This window comes from Electrophorus electricus, chromosome 9, assembly GCF_013358815.1.
Source record: "Electrophorus electricus isolate fEleEle1 chromosome 9, fEleEle1.pri, whole genome shotgun sequence".
Lineage (NCBI taxonomy): Eukaryota > Metazoa > Chordata > Actinopteri > Gymnotiformes > Gymnotidae > Electrophorus > Electrophorus electricus.
Window position 1 is genome coordinate 410,649 of NC_049543.1, and position 21,366 is coordinate 432,014.

Consider the following 21,366-nt stretch of genomic DNA (forward strand, 5'->3'; position numbering starts at 1 on the left):
GTAGTCCGCAAATAAGCACGCGACTGCCCCCAAACTCCGCCCACCGTGTCCTAACCACGCACACGGTCAAATTCCGTCTTCTTCCGCGACGAAAGTAGGTCGTTCATTTGGTAGCGAACATGTTACACGTAAAACAGACAAAGCTCCGATACTGGAGTGTCACAATTTACAGAGCAGTGACAGATTTAGTAATAAACAGGCTTTACTTTACACGCTACTGTACCTCTGAGCTATGGAAGGCTTGTGTGTTTCAAACTTTCTCACAACTAGGGCTGACTGCATGAGATCTAACCCAATTAGAGTCGGTGGGATATGACATCAAACCCAGTTAGGGTGTTGTCAGGCCCTTCTTTGCCCCGCTGGTCGGCGGTGTGATACCTGTGCATATTTACATGTTGGAATCTGATTGGCTGTACCAGCTGGTCTCACATCAGCCGAGACATCGGCATCTTGCGAAGCGCCTGAACAGACGGACAAAGTATCCAATCAAAAGTCACGCCGCAGCCAACACCCGCGCTGTCGAGAAAGGGGCTTGGCCAATATGATTCGTTGCATGGATGGGCGGTTCAGAGGTGTGACCAATTAAAATGCCTGCGCTCCGGGTTCAAACGTGAACACGCAGGACTTCAAAGTCTTGCGAAATCTGCGCGGTTTGTCAGAGCTGGACTCACGGAGGAGTTTTCAGATGCTGTAAAGATTATCTTTCTAAAAGCACGACTTTAATATTTGAATAAGGTTCTGTAAAGCCCAAATGCATGTGTTGAGTTGTGTAGTAAATACGTAAACATCACGTTTTATCCAGACACACTGTATGGGAAATCGAAGCTGCGGCGGATAAGTGCGACTGCGAAGTGCGGAAAGTGAAAATGTGTTTCTTTTAAATGCCAGCGCGTGTTTACGGGTAAAGGCGGCTGTTGTGTGGGTCAGTATCCTGTAAACAGCACCGAGCCGCCTGCGGGGAAAAGGCGCAGATCCGTAACGCGGCGGCTCCCTCAGACTGACACGCTGAGCGTTGCAGAGAAGGGCTGGCGGCCCCCGTGCTTGGAGACATTTCTGGTCTGTTCACGGAGAGCTCCCGTTAGCGTTATGGCGCGTGATGGAGACCGTCACTTCGGAGGGTTAAACGGGCGCGAGCCAGACGTGCGTGGGAGGCCCGGGTAGCCTTCGCCACGTGCGAGACGTGCCAGGATTTCACATAATTGATCGACCTTACATCATCTCAACGTTTGGTTTGTGCAACGTGTGTCCGGAGTTCGTTTTCATAATCACACCCTGCTCCTGCATGAGCGCTGAACGCTGGAAAAAAAACAAACAGATAACTTCAAATAAGGTATAATGTAGATGCAATAATATTATCTTACTATTTTAAGTTCAAAGAAATAAAAATGTAATTTAGTTGAGTAACTTAAAATTTGAATGTAGCATGAACACTTGCTTATTTAAAGTCAAATATCTGTGGCCCTGAAGGGCTGCCACACAGCCGGAATGTTGGCCAGGCCGAAGTAACAGGTGGATGAGGGTGAACACACCAGGCTTGAAGGAATGTGGTGACACACTAGCTGAAATGTTACGCCAAAGACGACAGACCTGCTCAACCTGACATCCGACAGCTCTACCGAGAGTTCATTTACTGACTCGGAGGTGAAAACTCAAACTCACGGGTGAGTCGCAGACGCTTCTACACAACACTACCGTGGAGGAAAGTATACCAGGGGCCGATTAGGATGAAATCCGCCATCCTGTTACGACGACTTCCAGGCACACTGAAAATTGCTTTACATACACATGTGCACACAATCCTAGTTAAACTTTGCTTACATCCCAGTGAATGAATGTGAAAGTGTGCGTATATGCAAATGTAAGTAGTAGATTATTTATGTGAAAATGTTTCATAAGTATGTGCTAGTAGTGTCTGTGTGGGCAAGTGTTTCTTGGATTCCACCCTAAACGGCCAGCTGTAGAAAGATGCATCTTACACTTGTTATTTTAACAAGTTTTCACATAAGCAAAAACAGACTTAGAACCTGATTTTTATGGAAAAGCTTTGAAGGTCAGGCCAAGGGCAGATTCTCCTTCCTCTGGCTGCTGTTGTGTCAGATATTAAATATTTTCCCTCTACAGCAACATAAGTGATGCAAGAAAGGCGTCAACTCATTAGCCTGAGATCAGTTTGCCTGGGATCATTTAATTCATCAGCCTGGGACTGGTTTGTTTGGGATCATTTAATTCATCAGCCTGGGATCGGTTTGTCTGGGATCATTTCATTCGATTCCAGAACATGTGATCCGTACACCACACAAGCCCATGAACAGGTTTAACAGTAAAGACCTCAAACAAAACGCATACAATTATAATATAAATACAGTACAAAACAAATACTTATGTAGAATCAGTGTGCGCAGTTACAGCAACAGAAATACCAGATGTTTTCAACTTCACAAAGATTCAGCGTTTCCCAGAAAACTTAACATATCCGTTAGAGACGACACCGCCATGGTAGAGGGCAGGTACCATGAGCTCCATTAACCAAGTCCTGTAGTCCTCTTCTGGTTTCAACACTCACCCAAGAAGCTTACTTCAATATATAATGAACAGGAAATACTGAAAACGTTGAGAGACACTTGGTGTGTCATGGTAATATTCAACCAGAAGAATCATAGAAAATGGATTTTTTTTTTTCTCTGAGAAAAACACACAGGACCTGTAGAACCTGCTGGTGGACCACAGGATTACACCTGCAGCTCCAGACCAGCTGTGTGCGGTTTCATGCACACAGTCACATGTAACGTTTCATTTATAAAGAGTGTTGAGCTGGACTGAAGTTTTGCTGGATGACACTTATTGCTGGATCAGTGAAGGCAGTTGCCCCCCACACACACCCCACCCTCGCTGCCTCTCTAAGACTGACACACAGGACTGTGAAGGTATGAGCATGGAAATCCTGCTTCAAAAGTAATTTACCAAAACATCAAATACTGTGTCAGAGATGCCTGGTGAGAACAACTGTGAAGACGCCTCCTAAATATTTTCCCGTTATCACACTCTCTCCCACACACACACACACACACACACACACACACACACACACACTCCTACACACAAACCACAAAAAAAAAAATCCCTTCAGTCCAATAAGTTAAACACCAATTATGTCAAACACTATTTCATATCAAACATAGAAGTGAAATTCACTGCATGGCACACAAGGACACTGTACTTTAATACACACTAGACTGCCCAGTGAAATCAGGGAGTTATCGCAAAAAATAAAATTGAATACAAAAATAGTATATAAATAAATATAATAAAACAATTCAACAATTAGACGAGCTTGTACGAACCCAGTAAGATGAGCAAAAAGCTATAACCAACATACTGAGATCAAAATATTAGTCTACAATACAACAACAAAAAATATTCACTCTGCATACTTCATATATCGCTTTGGAAAAACTACAGTGATTTTACCTTTTCAACAAGCAATATGCTGAATAAAGAATAAAAGCTAATATTATTGGCAACAATTAGAAGTTTAGAACTTTAGCACAAAAAAAATGAACAAATCACTGAGCTTCGTGTGTAAGCAAGACAGGGAGTGTTCATTTAAGCACAAAGAGCACTGATCGGAGATCAGGTTTTACCTCCAACTGCCAGACATATATGACTGTACAGATGGATGAAAACTGACCCATACACACACAGGACAGCCTGTGATACAGGAGTGGTTTTTAAGAATAAAGGTTTCCAAGGGATTTATCACAAACATTCATTCTGTGATGCACACACACACACACACACACACACACACACACACAAGTTCAGCATCTGAAGACCAAACATGAATAACCCATAAGACGTCCCTCATCAGCAGTTCCCATTTGAATACGGACCTTTAATCACAGAAACACATGTAATAACACCATGGACACAGGAGGAAGACAGAGAATAAAACTAAACTTGCTGAATCTGTTCCACCCACACAGCCGACCAGAAAGACGACTCGCGCCACGACAGGCGCAGCGGTTTGTGGCAGGAACAGGAGACAGACACTGTGGCCTCCACACAGCGAGAAGCATCTCCGACAAGTGCCGTGTGTGGGGAGCTCTTTTAAACGCAGTGTCAAAGATCAGCGTGCGTGAAGGGAAACTAATATAGTAGCAAATGGATGGAAGGTGGTTCTCCATCAAGATCCCTGAGTATTTCCATACCAGTTAACAGTGGGCCATCTTTACCATGAACATGAACTTCAGCTTCAGGGTAGAAATGTCAAGGACCAACTAGAAAGAAAACGAAATGAGACTGTGGTGAGCAAACTCACCACCTCCACACCTACGCAGGTACACCAATATACCAACAAACAAAACGGACGTCATGTTTACCAGATCTATTGCTCTACAACGGAATTGTCCTAGTTAAACAAAACTAACGCCACTGACCGCACACTGTACTCCATGAGTGGTCAACTACCTGCTATCATGAGCATTTAACGGAATTTAAAACCCACAGTCCTGACAAGCTTGCTAAAACTGTTTACAACAAAGGTTTCTGTAACTTATTTTATAAAAAGGGAATGAGAAACTGTTCCTCACCACTGCTTATAAATTATTTCTTTTGGATTATAACAGCACGTATCTCTATATTAGCTGCAGTATCAATACAAGGACATCCAGAGAGGACGTCCCGAGGACAGGGATGCCAAAAATAAGGGACTAAAATACACATTTCATTTCTCTTCACCCTAAAAGAGCGTTTCTCAATATGTCTGCCTCATTCCATATTAAATAAATTTCCAGCTCTGACCCCACCCTAAACCCCAAGCCCCACCCCAGGGTCAACCCCTGCTCCCTCATTGGTCGCTGGAGCGCTCAAGGTTGTCAATCACTCTGCTGAGGCGAATGTTGAGCAGACGGATCTGGGTGTCGAGGTGGTCGATCTTCTCCTCCAGTGTACTGGGACAGGCTCCCCTGCGCCAATGCGCCCCCACTGGCCCAGTCATGAAGTACACAGCCATGATGAAACACAGTGGCAAGACGGCCTTCTCCGGGTCGCCCTCGAACTTCTGAAGGATATAGAGGCAGGACAGGGCGAACAAGACCACCCGGGCCAGCCAGAAGAACCGTCCAAACACGGCGTGCAGCAGGTAAAAGAACCCCCCCAGAAACAAGGAGAGGAACCAATATGCCACCAGCACAGCCGCCACCAGCAGGAGCGCACGGGCAGGAGAGCTGGAAACGGAGGCTGGGCTAAAGTAATGTGTCAGGTTAGAGGCTGAGAGAGAGAGAGAGAGAGAGAGAGGGAGGGGGGAGGGGGGAGAGAGAGGGAGGGGGGAGGGGGGAGAGAGAGGGAGGGGGGAGGGGGGGAGAGAGAGGGAGGGGGGAGAGAGAGAGAGAGAGGGAGGGGGGAGAGAGAGAGAGGGAGGGGGGAGGGAGAGAGAGAGGGAGGGGGGAGGGAGAGAGGGAGGGGGGAGGGGAGAGAGAGAGGGAGGGGGGAGGGGAGAGAGAGAGGGAGGGGGGAGGGGAGAGAGAGAGGAGGGAGGGGGGAGGGGACAGAGAGAGAAAAATTAGACAGAGGAGGGGACAGAGAGAGAGAGAGAAAGAGGAAGAGAGAGAGAGAGAGAGAGAAAGAAAGCAGTCTATGAGTTGTATGCATTATTGATGACCCTGATCACCAAAAGTAAAAAAGTGTTAAAAACAATCCTGATTAACTGATTGAGGTCACAACTTACCATCAATCCCCATCACATCCAATAGATCTGTCCACACCTTCCACACTGTGTCCAGGAAAGAATCCACACCATGTACGAACCTCTCAGTGGTCTTGGACAAGAACTTAAAAGGGAATCCAATCAAAGTGAAAACTGATCACACAGTGCATAATTTGGTCGTGACATGCTTTACCCAAGAGTTTGCATCGCACCATGATGATGGCAACCACAGCACTTTAACCGTTAACCCGAAGCCGCCCAACACCAGCCAACTAACCAACCCAACTAGATGTTAGGGCAGTGGTAGCTCACTGCCACGTTGCCACTGTTGGGCCCCTGAACCCTCAAGTAGTGTTCGGTCATAATTGTAAGTCGCTTTGGATAAACGCCATAAATGTAAATGTAGATGTTTCATAACTAACTCAGCACGTAGCTGTTTCATAAGTGATCTCTAGCCCGAGAAGACGCGCATGGTGCACTAACCTTGTACGCGCTCCTGATGTTGTCCTCTCCGAACGCGCTGCAGAGGGTCTGGTACGCGCCGCTCGCGGCCCTGCGGAAGCTGTTTGGGCTGCCCGGCTCCCTCCTGCCTCGAGCCGCCTGGGCCACGAGCACGGACGCCAGCAGCAGTGCGCAGATCACACCTGCCTTTGCCTTCGTCATCTCCTGCACTGGTGCAAAGGCGCAGAAAGAGAAAGAAATAACCGCGCTGGCGTAAATTTAGCGGCACCTCGTTACAAAACGGCTAGCACACGCCGAACACCCTCCCGGAAGGAACCACTTCGACAAATCCAGACGCAATATCGCAACTCTGCCCTCTCCTGTTAGTTTGAGGAACTGAACCTACAGTTAGCAGTTGTAAATTTAGTTAGAACAATACTCCTTGTTAACGTCTGTTTAACGTATAGCTTTATTTGCTTTCGAATGAACGCGCATTTTAATACTTAGTGTTGGCGTTTAGAGAGTACGATACATTTACTGTTGTAATAAATTTAATTGACAATTTGCGCACAAATAAGAGATGTTATACTTTTCATTCTCACCACTAGATGGTGCGCAACAGCAGAAGGAAATGATTCGTCTTGTTTACATTCTGGGGAGGTTGTTGGTTGTGTTGGCTGTCCCAGAATAATGCGCTACCCAGTTTATAAGTAAATGTAAGATATTTTGCGCGAACATGACTGCCGTTAATTGCCATTTTTCAGAGATATTTCTGCTCCTGTCCGTGTCGCTCCCCTGCGCGGTGCACGGGGAGCAGGTCGCGTTTGTGGAGGTCATCGTGCGCGAGCAAGCGGATGCCTCCGGCGGCGTTTTGCAGGGAGACGTGTTGAAAGGGAGTTTGCACAACGAGCTTTCACACAATGACAACGAGCTGCAAGCAGACCTAAGACTAGTGAGTGGCCCGTGCACACCGCGCGCGCGCGCGTGCGTGATGTCACGGTTGTCATTTTGGATTTTGTTAAAATCTGGGTTTGGATTTCAGTATTTTTCCCTTTTAGCTGTTACTGTAACTTTGTGAGCGCGTATGCACACGCGAGCCTGTGAGGGTCACTGGCCTTTCTGTTTAGATACAGAATGAAAATGAAGGGGTCGCAACCGCCAGCCAGGACCCCTGGATAGGAGTGGTACACGCGGGGGCGAGCGCCGGTTCACACGCCAGCCAGGAGTCTTTCACCGCAGCTGTTGTCCGCAAGGTGAGATCAGACCAATCCTGTTCTAGCATGGCTCACTCACTCACTCTCTCACACACACACACACACACACACACACACACACACACACACTCACACACACACTCACTCACTCTCACACACACATACACAGTCAGTCACTCACACACACACTCTTTTCTCTCTCCTGCAGATGAGACGAGCTCTGGTGCTGGGGGCATCCGCGCTGATCATTCTTGTGCTCAACCAAAACACAGTGCGCGAGGTACGTACACACGCATGCACGCACAGTGCGCGAGGTACGTACACACGCATGCACGCACAGTGCGCGAGGTACGTACACACGCATGCACGCACAGTGCGCGAGGTACGTACACACGCATGCACGCACAGTGCGCGAGGTACGTACACACGCATGCACGCACAGTGCGCGAGGTACGTACACACGCATGCACGCACAGTGCGCGAGGTACGTACACACGCATGCACGCACAGTGCGCGAGGTACGTACACACGCATGCACGCACAGTGCGCGAGGTACGTACACACGCATGCACGCAGTGCGCGAGGTACGTACACGCATGCACGCAGTGCGCGAGGTACGTACACATGCATGCACGCACAGTGCGAGGTACGTACACACGCATGCACGCACAGTGCGCGAGGTACGTACACACGCATGCACGCACAGTGCGCGAGGTACGTACACACGCATGCACGCACAGTGCGCGAGGTACGTACACACGCATGCACGCACAGTGCGCGAGGTACGTACGTAACACACTTTGTCACTCGAGAGTAAATGCGGTGATAAACGTTCTTGGCCCTGATGTAGATGGACCTGGCAGAGATCCTCTCCAAACCAGTCGTCATCATTCAGACGTCAGAAAATGTCACCAAACTCATCGGCGCCCTCCTCAGGTCAGAGGGTGGAACAGCAGCGCTTCAGCACTGCTGATGTTTCTCATTACCAAAATCCTTCATTTGGTCAAAGGTTATGAAGTGTTGAAAAGAGAATCTCATCTTCTGTTGTCAGAGGCCTTCACGTAACTGCCAAAATCACCTACAGGACGTTTCTCCAGAATAACGTGGTGAGATGCTTCACTGCACTACTGTAACGGACCCGTGTCAGTGTGTGTGTTCCCAGTATGATGGAACCGTGTGAGTGTGTGTGTTCCCAGTATGACGGGCGTGTGTGGTGTGTGTGTGTCTGTTCCCAGTATGACAGACCCGCGGGAGTGTGTCTGTTCCCAGTATGACGGACCCGCGGGAGTGTGTCTGTTCCCAGTATGACGGACCCGCGGGAGTGTGTCTGTTCCCAGTATGACGGACCCGCGGGAGTGTGTCTGTTCCCAGTATGACGGACCCGCGGGAGTGTGTCTGTTCCCAGTATGACGGACCCGCGGGAGTGTGTGTGTTCCCAGTATGACGGACCCGCGGGAGTGTGTGTGTTCCCAGTATGACGGACCCGCGGGAGTGTGTGTGTTCCCAGTATGACGGACCCGCGGGAGTGTGTGTGTTCCCAGTATGACGGACCCGCGGGAGTGTGTGTGTTCCCAGTATGACGGACCCGCGGGAGTGTGTCTGTTCCCAGTATGACGGACCCGCGGGAGTGTGTCTGTTCCCAGTATGACGGACCCGCGGGAGTGTGTCTGTTCCCTGTATGACGGACCCGCGGGAGTGTGTCTGTTCCCTGTATGACGGACCCGCGGGAGTGTGTCTGTTCCCTGTATGACGGACCCGCGGGAGTGTGTCTGTTCCCTGTATGACGGACCCGTGGGAGTGTGTCTGTTCCCAGTATGACGGACCCGTGGGAGTGTGTCTGTTCCCAGTATGACGGGCATGTGTAGTGTGTGTGTTCCCAGTATGATGGGTGTGTGTGAGTGTGTGTGTGTGTTCCCAGTATGATGGGCGTGTGTGAGTGTGTGTGTGTGTTCCCAGTATGACGGACCCGTGTGAGTGTGTGTGTGTTCCCAGTATGACGGACCCGTGGGAGTGTGTCTGTTCCCAGTATGACGGGCATGTGTAGTGTGTGTGTTCCCAGTATAATGGACCCGTGTGAGTGTGTGTGCGAGTTCCCAGTATGACGGACCCGTGTGAGTGTGTGCGAGTTCCCAGTATGACGGACCCGTGTGAGTGTGTGCGAGTTCCCAGTATGACGGACCCGTGTGAGTGTGTGCGAGTTCCCAGTATGACGGACCCGTGTGAGTGTGCGAGTTCCCAGTATGACGGACCCGTGTGAGTGTGTGCGAGTTCCCAGTATGACGGACCCGTGTGAGTGTGTGCGAGTTCCCAGTATGATGGGCGTGTGTGTTATGTATCTGTTCCCAGTATGACGGGCGTGTGTGGTGTGTGTCTGTTCCCAGTATGACGGGCGTGTGTGGTGTGTGTCTGTTCCCAGTATGACGGGCGTGTGTATCTGTTCCCAGTATGACGGGCGTGTGAGGGTGTGTGTTCCCAGTATGACGGGCGTGTGAGGGTGTGTGTTCCCAGTATGACGGGCGTGTGTGGTGTGTGTTCCCAGTATGACGGGCGTGTGAGTGTGTGTGTTCCCAGTATGACGGGCGGGTGAGTGTGTGTGTTCACAGTATGACGGGCGTGTGAGTGTGTGTGTTCCCAGTATGACGGGCGTGTGAGTGTGTGTGTTCCCAGTATGACGGGCGTGTGAGGGTGTGTGTTCCCAGTATGACGGGCGTGTGAGGGTGTGTGTTCCCAGTATGACGGGCGTGTGAGGGTGTGTGTTCCCAGTATGACGGGCGTGTGAGGGTGTGTGTTCCCAGTATGACGGGCGTGTGAGGGTGTGTGTTCCCAGTATGACGGGCGTGTGAGGGTGTGTGTTCCCAGTATGACGGGCGTGTGAGGGTGTGTGTTCCCAGTATGACGGGCGTGTGAGGGTGTGTGTTCCCAGTATGACGGGCGTGTGTGGTGTGTGTTCCCAGTATGACGGGCGTGTGAGGGTGTGTGTTCCCAGTATGACGGGCGTGTGAGTGTGTGTGTTCCCAGTATGACGGGCGTGTGAGTGTGTGTGTTCCCAGTATGACGGGCGTGTGAGTGTGTGTGTTCCCAGTATGACGGGCGTGTGAGTGTGTGTGTTCCCAGTATGACGGGCGTGTGAGTGTGTGTGTTCCCAGTATGACGGGCGTGTGAGTGTGTGTGTTCCCAGTATGACGGGCGTGTGAGTGTGTGTGTTCCCAGTATGACGGGCGTGTGAGTGTGTGTGTTCCCAGTATGACGGGCGTGTGAGTGTGTGTGTTCCCAGTATGACGGGCGTGTGAGTGTGTGTGTTCCCAGTATGACGGGCGTGTGTGGTGTGTGTGTGGACTGTGTGGCAGGGGGCCACCCTCACGCTCTGGTCCAGCTGTGGCCGCTCCAGGGGGGGCCTGTACAGCGAGTGGCAGGGAGTCGTTTGCACAGGCGAAACCAACTCACCTGTGCAGGTACCGCGCAGCCTCCAGTTCCACGCTCTCGTTCTCTCACCTTTGACACCTCAGAATGTCACGTTTTATAGTTATCCTGTTATTAACGTATTGTCATTAATTTCTGAAATGAATGAGTGTCAGTTCCAAAAGTGCATATCAGCTGTAAATATCCGAGTTCAACTCTTTGGTTGGTTAGACACACAAACACACAAAGGTCTGAATATTTCTCCCCTCACACCCTTCACCACTGTGCTTATCTCAGAAGTACCTGCAGCAGCTATGGGACACCGTGGTGCTGGCCGCTCTGATCCTTTCCACCGGGGTCATAGTTCAGGCACGCTGGCAGTATCAGGACAACCAGTTCAATGATGAGCTTGAGGTGAACGACCATCTACTCACTGCTCTGACGCTGAGGGTATCGGTGCAGTACCGCGACCAACCTGTAGAGGGTAGTAAAGGGATACCTAGTCTGCTAAACTCGATCGATCTGACAGTTGTGCCAGTGTCCTGTTGTCACGTGTCTTAAGAATCATATAGAGTGTTCATTCATTCACCCCCAACTCTCCACTCTCCTGTCTCCTCTAAAAAGTTACTTCCCAAGCAAGACCTGCTGCAAAGGCTGTCTGTGCTCCGGACACGGACGTACAAGCAGCCTAAAGCATGGAGTGACACAGACAGCTGTGCTGTGTGTCTGGAACAATACAGCAACAACCAGGTCATTGACCTTACGCAACCTTTGTCCTGTCCTGTTGTGTCAAGTTATGACCTTTTACTGTCTGAGCCACTTAAAACAGTCTGAATTGATTTGTGTGTGTGTGTGTGTGTGTGTGTGTGTTGGACAGTGTTTGCGGGTTTTGCCCTGTCTGCATGAGTTCCACAGAGACTGTGTGGATCCTTGGCTGCTTCTGCAACAGACCTGCCCCCTCTGCAAACGCAGTGTACTAGGTAGGTCTTCACACACACACACACACACTCTCTCTCTCACACTCTCACCTTGCCCTTCACATTTGCCAGTGTGGAGATCAGATATCTTGTTCCTTTCATGTTGTTTGCCTTCACACTCATATCTAGTGACTTTATTTATCAGTAGGCATGCTTGTGTGCTCTCTGGGAATCACACCTGCAAGCTGACCTCTGACCTGAACTTGGCAGGCAGGTTCATGGCCGTCTTGAATCTGTCCTGTGTGCAGGTGACAAAGCCCTGATCAGCTGAGTCTTGTATCACATAGGCAATTATTTACTTGCTGTCTACTTGCAAAGTGTTTATTGATGAATACCTGCCCCAGTACCATTAGTGTTTGTTATTAACAAATACCTGCCCCAGTACTGTTTTAAAGTCACCATGACTACCAGGTGTCACTGCAGTCCTGACGGGTGAGACGAGATGGGAGGAACATCGTAGCTCAGTCTTAGATGTAGCAGTGTTTGTTTAGATTAGACCGAGTGTTTCCTGATTTTGAAATAGCATGCCGTGTTTTTTCCTCCTCCCCAGGTAATTTCTACTGAAGTCATCCAGGAACCGTTTCTGGGCTTTGATTGGTGGAATGGTCTCAGGTGTTCTATGCGCTCACTGTTGTACTGTAAAGTCGAGGCATCTCCATGGGAACAAGTCCTGACCTCTCCAGAGACTCCTCCCTATAACTTCTGACCTCTGTGTCCCTGAATATTCAAAACACTTCCAGATTCTGTTCTTAAATATTTTTTTAAATGTGTGTAGCTGTAGGTTCTAGTCCATCCAGGGGGTCATGCAGGTGTAACACGTTGCACTGTGCTGCAAATATTCTGCAGATCTCAAATCATTCCCACATCCAAAGACCTGACCAGTACACACACACCTGTCTGTGCTGCACATAAGCAACCCCCACCCCTTCTGAGTATTTATTCTCTCTGCAGAACTTCATCTGTATATAAGAGAATGTTTTGATGTGCAGGACTGTAGAGAGCTCTCATTTCAGCACTCACATCTGAGACCTGATCATTGATCATTAAAATGATTAAGGACTGCAGTCTGGAAGCTACGCATCAGTCCCAGAGGCTCCAGGCGTCTCCCAGAGAGGCTCAGCCTTGAGACTGTTGCCATGGACAACTAGCACACACCTGCTGCAGGACGGCCAATCAGGTGAGCAGCTGGATGTGGCACCTGACATCACAGAGAGTGAAAGTGGCATTCACTCAGCTGCTGCGAAAGACAAACGGTCCTCTTCGGATGCCGGTCCTGCTGACATTTACACACGTAACTCTTTAATCCTGGTGTGTGTGTGTGAGAATCTGTCTAACAGTGTAACAGGTCTCCACTGCACAAAGACTGAAAAAGTCTACAAAACAGTGTTTGTTTTGAGTTTTGATTATTGCCGTAAGCGGTCAGGGATGTGCTCATAGTAAATAGATGCTCTCAACACACGTCACAGACTACAGGGCTGTCTCATGCTTGTAGAGGCAGCAACACACATTCCTGCATGTTCCCTCTCTCACACACACACACACACACACACACACACACACACACACACACGCATCTTGGCACTTAATACGGTGTAAAGAACAGAAGCATTCTGAGCACCAGTGTGCGCACCCACACCCACACACTCTCTCTCTCTCCCCCCCACACACTGGCCTGCTTCAACAGTGTGATATGGACTTCTATTTTCACTTGTTTTGCAGGTTAAACTTGAATTTAATTTTCCCCATTTCCTGTCCCCAGGGAAACGGCAGTTTGTACTGAAGCTTCTGTTGAATAAATTTATTTGTTACAGGACAAAAGCCTCGTCACTTCACTGTTCCATTAGAAACCAAGAACTTCGTTTAAACTTTTCCTTTATCTAAAAAAAGGAACCCCGTCACCATGCCCTTGTCCGTCCACTGTGGTGGGCATACAGGAAACGCATCAGAACCGCCTCAGGAAACAAAACGGCAGGTCCAGTCCTGCAGGACGGCCTCTCTCTGCTCTGCAGATGTTACCACCAACCCGACACTTCATCACCACCATAGGCTGTGACATGTTGCCGGTAGCGATGGCTGAGTTGTTGCCTTGGTGGCAGAAGCATCTCAGGACGGGACCATCCCTTTGTTCCTCTTCCTGTCAGCCATGACTCGGCGGTTGTGATTGGCTCCGCGACTCTTGTTCGTTTCCTTCTTGCGCCGGTCCAGCACAGTTTCCTGTGTCTGGCCCCGCCCCTTTGGTCCGCCCTTCACGTGACTAGCGGGTGGAGGCCTGTAGCTATTGGACAAAGTACAGCGGATGAGAGTGTTGTATGGCTGTGTTGAACGGAGATGTGGGGCAGCAGGTCTACTCACCCTCTCCTGCTCTGCAGGGCCAGACGTCGTGCGTCTGCACGTGCTCGGAGCACCGCAGGGTCCTGGAGGAAGTGGTCTCGCTTTAGCACCCCCTCCTGTTCAACACACACACACACACGCGTCACACACACGCCCCTCTACTGGCGGGGATGAGATGTGCAGGGCCAGCTTTTACCTTCTCTTCTTCTTTATCATCCTCCTCCTCCTCCTCCGGACTCTGCCTTCCTGTGCTGAGTACCTGCGGGGTGGTGAATGGCCTACAAAGAGCAAAGGGCAAGGCAGATCAAGGTCGTGCGTTTTGACTCGTTTGATTGGCATGTGTCGCACTTTGGTCAGGCTCTTACCTGCGGGTCAGCAGGTCATCATCCTCGTCGAGGTCATTGGCTCCCACCTGGTTGAGGTCATACGTGTCATCGTACTCGTCGTCGTAATCGTCGAGGTCATAAGCACTAACTTGGTCACCTGACCGCTCAGTCGCTATGGTAGCTTCATCTACAACGGTCTGGTACGCCTGATATCGTGCGCGCTGCTCAGTGATGTGCTGTTTATCGTTAAGCATGTCTCGCACGTTCTCCTCCTGTCTGACACACACACACACACACACACACACACACACCCTTTACAAGGCTCCACACCTTATACATGTGTTCTAGTCAGATTTCACACCATCCAAACTTTTTTGCCAAATAACATCACCTGTCCATCAAGTAAACTCTGTTACCTCATAGACAGATGTCACTGTGGGTGTGGCACGTTCATGTCTAAATTCACGCCAATCTCTCTTACAAGGCTACAGCAGAGGGACGTGATGTTTCTGGGATTTTGTTCTGAATGACCCTGTCTGGCCAGACCCGTCCAGGTGTGTGGGCTGGTTCTGGTGTTTGTACCAGCACCTCAACAGGGCTCGTTACAGATAACGTCCTTAACAAGTACCGTTGCAGACACACAACCAAGCTCTTCACTGTTAACTGCTGTAGGGTTAGGGTTAGAGGCGGTTCTGAGTGGCCTTACTTCCTGCCCTTCCACACACGGGTCATGTCCAGCTGGTCGCGGTTGAAGACGTCAAACTCATCATCATCAAACACATTGGATCTAGAGCTGAGCACAGAGGGCAGCGCTTCCCTCTTTGGCCTGCAGGGGGCAGAGGTGAGTCACCAGACAAATCCCAAAATGGAGAACAGTGCGTCAGTAAACTACCATCAAAATAACCCTAAAATAAAGAAGAATCTGGTAAAAGGGAATAATCTAGTATCTGGGTGCCAGTAAAAATCTTTAAGGTGTTAGACCAGGTAAAGCTGGAACTACATTGTTGGGTGAGGGAGAATGAAGAGTTCACCTGGGCTTCGCTCTGTCCAGCCGGGCGAGTCCAGGAGTCAGCTTCTCCTCAAGGATGTTGTTGATGACGAGCTCGCTGTCGTAGCCATACTCCTCCAGGCAGGCCATCAGAAAGCCCTCACCCAGGTCTGGCAGCAGGTCTCGGATATGAGACAGCAGAGACTCCAGTTCTCCAGCGCTCACAGTGCACACTGCCCCCTGCAGGAGGAGAGAACATCAGCAACACTGCGCTCGTAGTCCAGAATACATCATCATCCTGGTGTACATGAACTCCGCTGTGTTCACACATACATTGCCTCCTTTGTGAGGGATGTCTGTCATAGCCTTGGCCCCTTGAAGCTCCGCCCCTAATTCAACTTCTCCTCCTGCTGCCTCTGTCTGGTCTTGTGCAGTATCCCAGCATGCTTTGCTCATGGTCTCTCCACCGTGATTGGCTGAGGAGGAAACAGAAGGCTGGGATCTTTTTTTCCCCAGACTCGTCCAGGCAGATTCGAGCCCTTGCAGCAGGTATGATGTCCTCGTCTCATCTCTGAGGGCACAGGGGTTCAGGAAGAATAAATATACAACCTCTAACACATGCCAACATTGTTATACACACTTACACATACACTAGCACTTAAAACCCATTTTTGAGTAACTGCAATTACTTCCAATTACCCTCCTAATAACTACTTCTAGAGGTTTAGAAAGTGGTGTGTGTGTGTATTAGACACTGAAAGGAGGATACAGATGAGGGAAGGCTTGCTGAAGGAGACTGATGTCATCGGCAACGGGGTACTGTTCATCATAGTCAACCAGAAACCTGCCAGCAAACACAAAATAACAAGACAAACAACCGCACAATAATGAGACAAACAATCGCACTATAACATGAATCAATCACACATTAGCAGGTCATAAATACCACATGAAAAACACTATAACCAGAGCCACGCCTGTTCAATACCTTTAACATCGATGCATTGGATGTTTAGTATGGCACATCTGCTGTCTGTGTGTATGCTACACTCATAACACTATGCCTTTATAAACATCTCTTCAATCTCTCTTGATATCTTTTATAACTCAGCTTGTGTGACTCTTCTAACTGCACCTCCCCCTCCTGCCTCATTGGTGACGTTTTAATTTTTCGGCATAAAACTTTGTTGAATTCCCTTTTTTATTTACCTTTTTTCTTGCAGAAAAGCAGTGAAGATCTGTAGAAGATCATCTACAAACACAGCTGTGTCTTCTGACCTGTAGAGGAACAATTAAGCCAGTCTAATAATAAATGCCATAATTCAATATGAATGGCAAACCTATACTGACTGTACTCAAGGAGAGGGCAGAGGGGATTTTAATTTTACAAATGCAGTTGGCACCTGCAAGCATATGCACGCACGCACACACACATGAATTCTGTGAGAGTGGTTCAATGGCAGGTTTCACCTGGAGATACAAATCAAACACACACACAGTCAGAGTGTGTGAATGTGTGTGCATGCGTGTGTGTGATTTGTATCTCTAGATAAGTCCTGTCATTGAACCACCCTGTGGGCGGTAATTTGATTTGTAGCTGCAGTGTGTGGGTGTGGGTGGGGTGTGTGTGTCCTCACCCCTCCAGGATGGGCTGAAGGCAGGTGTGTTGGAGCAGCAGGTGTGTGATCTCCACTATTCTCCTGCGTGAGTGACACAATCTCCTCCACAAGTCCTCCTGCCGACTGAGACAGAGGACCACAAGCCCCATCAGTGAGAAAGGGGAGTCATACGGAGACATCACAACATGTTAATGCTTCATATAAGAAATGCGGAGACGAGTGTGTATAAATCCCATACTCACACACACAGCGAGTATCCATAATACAAGGCAACACACTCGTGTGTGTGCACACACCCCCACACGGAGATACTGTTAAGTGCAATACTGACCACTTAGTGAAGTGTCTCTTCTTCACTGCTTTCTCCAGGTCAGGAACTGCCATTTCATAGAAGGAGGACACTCTAGACACAAACAACACCTAGTCATAAACAAGCAAACAAACACCCCTGAAAAAGTAATCTAGGAATGGTGTTTTACGTGAAAAGATTCTTTAAATTAAAACTGTGTGCGTGTGTGTTTGTCACCTGCTGAGGAAGCCATGCTGGTGAAACATGGAGGAAGCTTCAGGGAAGATGTCCAGGAAGGCGTGAAGCGTACTGCAGGTGTCACACAGGTATAAGACCAGGTCACTGAGGTCCTACACACACACACACACACACACACACACACACACACACACACACACACACACACACGTCACCAAGGTCCTATACACACCTACACACCAAAGTCCTACACACAACATACAAGGGGATGTGTCATGTAAGGCAGTGAGTGTTTAAGTACGTGTTGATTGTACTTCTTCTGTTATGGTAGTGACATGTGCATGTTGGACCTCTTCTGTTATGGTCATGGTAGTGATGCGTGTGTGTCTGTTGTACCTCTTCTGACATAGTCATGGTAGTGATGCGCAAGTGTGTGTTCAGTTTGAGAGGCTCAGTGGCACCAGTGTCTTCAGACTGTAGGCCACACTTCTCCAGAACTGTATCAAATACCTACACACACACACACACACACACACACACACACCTTCCCAGTAATTCAGAAACAGTTACTACTGATGACATCACAGGTGCAGATGTCCCACCTGAATAATAGACGATACTGTCTCATTCAGGTCGCTATAGTAACTGGTGACTCACCTGAATAATAGACGGTACTGTCTCATTCAGGTCACTATAGTAACTGGGCTGCTGATGGAAGATGTTCTCTGAAGAGGTAAAAAGTTTAATTCTATAAAATTCTAAGTCTATGAAGATGATGTGAAACATTAAATTGTCGTGTTTTACAGACCTCGTACTGTTATTTGCAAGTGTGGGGGTGCGTGCATGCATGAGGGTTTGTGTACCGATCATTTTGTGTAACAGCTGGGCATTCCCTCTGCCAAACAGGACACAGAGGTCCAGGATTTTTGGAATGTCGAACAGGAAATTGTCATAAATAATTTCTGCAAACACAGCAGGAGTGAGGAAGTTCTCCTGAAAAGGGCAGGAAACAAAAAACAAACCAGCATTTAAAGGCAAAAATGTGTTTACCTCACACGATACACGTAAATAAACATACACTCTAAAGACGGACAGACTGACCACAGTGTAATACCATTCAGCAAGGCTAAACCACAACACTGCCGAGGTGGTGTGTCTCGAGAGCAAGCGCACCTTTGACTCCTTGTGTGTGGCCATTCTGAGGAAGACCATGAAGACAGAGCGATGAAGGCTGTGTTGCATGGCCATCACAGCTGGAGAGGAGTAGAGTGGGGGGGGGTCAGTGCCGCGTGGGGAAAGCCGCAGGTAGGAGTCCAAACACCTCTGCAAAGACTCGTCAAACACCACCTGATGAAAAGCAGAAGAGACAACCAGTGCGTGGGGGGTGTTTACTAAAAACCATCAGACCTTCAGTCTGCCTCATTCATACAGTTCTGTATATAGTGCTCAATCTGAAAACACTGACATGACCACACAGTGTATGCTTCACACTATACACACTGTTTAATCTCTGCAGCCTTTGGAGCTGTTGAGAGTTAAAGTCACATTCAACTCCATCCACACATATAGCTCTTTACTTTTCATATTCTGTTCATAATCTGTTTTGAAGTCTTTTAGGAAAACTACATTCCGGTTGTTTATCATTGTGGTTTTTATGTGAAGAGGGAGGATCCACAGAACTTCAAGCATAAAGGACACCAAAGATATTTCAGATTTAAATTGTGCTGCAGATGGATGGGGATAGTTAGCCAAATATTACACTAATGTGAATGCATGTCAAGTCAAATTTGATTGATATACCACTTTTTACAACACAGGTCATCACAAAGCAGCTTTACAAATGTGTGGGTCCAGATCCCTAATGAGCAAGCCAGAGGAGACAGTGGTGAGGAAAAACTCCCTGGGTAGACCAAGACTGCTGGGGCTACCCAGCATATAAACATTCCACACTTTATTACGTTATGGTTAGTCTGAGTAGCCACATCAGTGTAGCTGTGGGAGTCTCAGCTACTCCGGTGGGTCACCTGGTGTGGCTGTACTGGAGGAGATGGGATGGCTGGTTTTGAGCAATCTGACTAGAAAAACCCTCGAGCAAATGAAAACACACAACGGTGTCCAAGACCGAAAGCAGAATCTCCAAAGTTCCTTTAAATTTAAGAAAATTAAAAATGCCATACAAATTTCAGATTTTGAAAGCCATGACCATCATTTAAATAAAATATAAGATCACCACCACAGGAAGTTGGTTGTCAGGTGACTGGCGCAGATTTGAATTTTTCACGATATCAGACCTTAATCAGATTAACCAAAGAAGGATCTGACAATGATGTGTCCCAAAGTCCCACAGTCCTGATACATGGTCAAGTACGTCAGTCCTGACACCTGGGTAAATCACTGAGAGAGATGTTCTCACCTGGCACCAGAACTTGTCATGTGGCAAAGCTAGCAGCCACTCCATGTCCTCATAGATAAACTGGCTGTTCTCCAGAAACTCCTCCACCTGCGCAGGTGAGTCCTCCTCTGGAGGTGGAGCATAGAGCAGGAAACACCTCTCCTCCTTGCGCTGGGGGTGCTGCCATGACATTCAACATCACTGTGACTCAAGACAGGTCACTTTACAATGCTTCATTTATGAGCCTCATGTATGCGTAGAGGTTATCATGGCAAGTCCATGGCCATAAGTCTATAAACAGCACAGTCCCTCTACACAACACACGCCGCTATTACACGGGGCTCACCAGAGCGGGAAGCGGCCGTCCACCGGGCTCGGTCACATGTTGCTCGTCTAAGGGAACCCTCGCGCTGGCCATGTCCTCAGTGCGCGCCACACAGGCAGCCGCTGCGCATGCGCGTGTCGGGGTCTGCGGCGGTGAGCCAGTTAACTAATTACCTACTTGCGGATGTTTGTGAAGTTGGTTGCAGATGCACACATTCACAGATCAGTCTGGTGGCCAGTACATCTAGCCCAAATTAATAATTTTAAAGTAATTCAAAGCTAAAAAAAAAGTCAAAGTCTATTAAAATATACACGATTCAAGTCCCACCACTGCCAGGTTTCCACTGTTGGGTCCCTGAGCAAGACCCTTAACCCTCAATTACTCAAGACGTGTTCAGTCATAATTGTAAATCGGTTTGGATAAAAGTGTCGGATAAATGCTGTAAATGTAAACAAATGTAAATAATCTTTTGCCCTCCAGGCTAACCTACTTAGCTAACGATACCTTGGCTAATTGTTTCGGTTAAGAAGCTAGCTACGTTAGCCGTCTAGCTAAGTGAAATAAGGCTAGCTGACACGATAATGCAGCTTTTCAGGGTTCAGGTTTACACTAAAACAATGCTGATAATTATATCCATCATATAATTATCACAATTACCCAGCTGACAAAGTTGTGGCTCATTTAGCTAAAACTACAGCGGACTTCTCTCAGGAAGTTGCCCGTCTGGCTAAGCCTAGCACTCCGCTAACCTGCTTAGCTGGCGCTGCGTTTGCTGACGCGACACTTAAAGGCAAATATGACGGAACCAGCAGGTTTCCTCTCGATCTCTCGATTTAGCCGACTGGCTAGAAAGCCAAGTAAACAAACCTAAACTAAACAGACAGAACCCACTCTGTTTAGTTAACACAAACTGCGTGACACGCAGAGGTTCGCATTAGCGCTAGCTAGCGTAGCTAATTAACTTGTTTAAGGAATAGAAACGGAACAAACCTCATATATGTGTATTAAAGACAGATCAGGAACAAACCTTATATGTATTATTCGTGTTTAGACATATCAGGACTAAATCCTTTATCATAAGAGCACGGGTCTTCACATTCGCTCCTCGCAACTGGCAGCCCGTGTAGCGTAAAAGTGTTGTATTTACTTTTCAAAATAAAAGC

General features: G+C 48.4%; 3 protein-coding genes across 5 annotated transcripts; 1 reads left to right on the plus strand and 2 right to left on the minus strand.

Moving 5' to 3' along the window:
- Positions 1-2,203: 2,203 nt before the first annotated feature.
- On the minus strand, positions 2,204-6,485 carry bri3bp (bri3 binding protein). Its single transcript, XM_027026617.2, has 3 exons — positions 6,188-6,485; positions 5,726-5,828; positions 2,204-5,268 (listed from the first exon to the last, which is right to left on the minus strand). The coding sequence occupies exons 1-3, from the start codon at positions 6,365-6,367 to the stop codon at positions 4,847-4,849; spliced, it is 705 nt and encodes a 234-aa protein (XP_026882418.2). The 5' UTR covers positions 6,368-6,485; the 3' UTR covers positions 2,204-4,846.
- Positions 6,486-6,774: 289 nt separating this feature from the next.
- On the plus strand, positions 6,775-13,013 carry rnf215 (ring finger protein 215). 2 transcript variants are annotated; one of them, XM_035529929.1, is made up of 10 exons: positions 6,775-7,097; positions 7,273-7,398; positions 7,568-7,639; positions 8,210-8,295; positions 8,411-8,465; positions 10,707-10,811; positions 11,056-11,172; positions 11,383-11,508; positions 11,636-11,738; positions 12,286-13,013. In XM_035529929.1, the coding sequence occupies exons 1-10, from the start codon at positions 6,882-6,884 to the stop codon at positions 12,297-12,299; spliced, it is 1,020 nt and encodes a 339-aa protein (XP_035385822.1). In that variant the 5' UTR covers positions 6,775-6,881; the 3' UTR covers positions 12,300-13,013. The 2 variants fall into 2 exon arrangements, with proteins under 2 accessions (XP_035385822.1, XP_035385821.1); XM_035529928.1 differs by having other exon boundaries at positions 11,636-13,013.
- Positions 13,014-13,518: 505 nt separating this feature from the next.
- ascc2 (activating signal cointegrator 1 complex subunit 2) lies at positions 13,519-21,331 on the minus strand. 2 transcript variants are annotated; one of them, XM_027026613.2, is made up of 19 exons: positions 21,231-21,331; positions 20,225-20,347; positions 19,900-20,058; positions 18,660-18,833; positions 18,350-18,479; positions 18,144-18,211; positions 17,883-17,996; positions 17,526-17,638; positions 17,331-17,402; positions 17,018-17,122; positions 16,590-16,658; positions 16,150-16,224; positions 15,714-15,951; positions 15,424-15,620; positions 15,099-15,218; positions 14,432-14,668; positions 14,263-14,344; positions 14,088-14,182; positions 13,519-14,010 (listed from the first exon to the last, which is right to left on the minus strand). In XM_027026613.2, the coding sequence occupies exons 1-19, from the start codon at positions 21,279-21,281 to the stop codon at positions 13,839-13,841; spliced, it is 2,394 nt and encodes a 797-aa protein (XP_026882414.2). In that variant the 5' UTR covers positions 21,282-21,331; the 3' UTR covers positions 13,519-13,838. The 2 variants fall into 2 exon arrangements, with proteins under 2 accessions (XP_026882414.2, XP_026882415.2); XM_027026614.2 differs by having other exon boundaries at positions 21,194-21,331.
- Positions 21,332-21,366: the final 35 nt, after the last annotated feature.

Bases quoted from the DNA above. Each gene is read 5' to 3' on its own strand.
- bri3bp (XM_027026617.2), bottom strand. From the start codon at position 6,367: ATGACGAAGGCAAAGGCAGGTGTGATCTGCGCACTGCTGCTGGCGTCC. The intron at 5,829-6,187 runs GTTAGTGCACCA...TTCCCTTTTAAG, and splicing joins ACATCAGGAGCGCGTACAAG to TTCTTGTCCAAGACCACTGA. The intron at 5,269-5,725 runs GTAAGTTGTGAC...TCTCTCTCTCAG, and splicing joins GGATGTGATGGGGATTGATG to CCTCTAACCTGACACATTAC.
- rnf215 (XM_035529928.1), top strand. From the start codon at position 6,882: ATGACTGCCGTTAATTGCCATTTTTCAGAGATATTTCTGCTCCTGTCC. The intron at 8,296-8,410 runs GTCAGAGGGTGG...TTCTGTTGTCAG, and splicing joins CTCATCGGCGCCCTCCTCAG to AGGCCTTCACGTAACTGCCA. The intron at 11,173-11,382 runs GTGAACGACCAT...TCCTCTAAAAAG, and splicing joins AGTTCAATGATGAGCTTGAG to TTACTTCCCAAGCAAGACCT.
- ascc2 (XM_027026613.2), bottom strand. From the start codon at position 21,281: ATGATAAAGGATTTAGTCCTGATATGTCTAAACACGAATAATACATAT. The intron at 18,480-18,659 runs GTGCGCTTGCTC...TGCCCTTTTCAG, and splicing joins CCACACACAAGGAGTCAAAG to GAGAACTTCCTCACTCCTGC. The intron at 18,212-18,349 runs GTACACAAACCC...TTACCTCTTCAG, and splicing joins GCTGTTACACAAAATGATCG to AGAACATCTTCCATCAGCAG.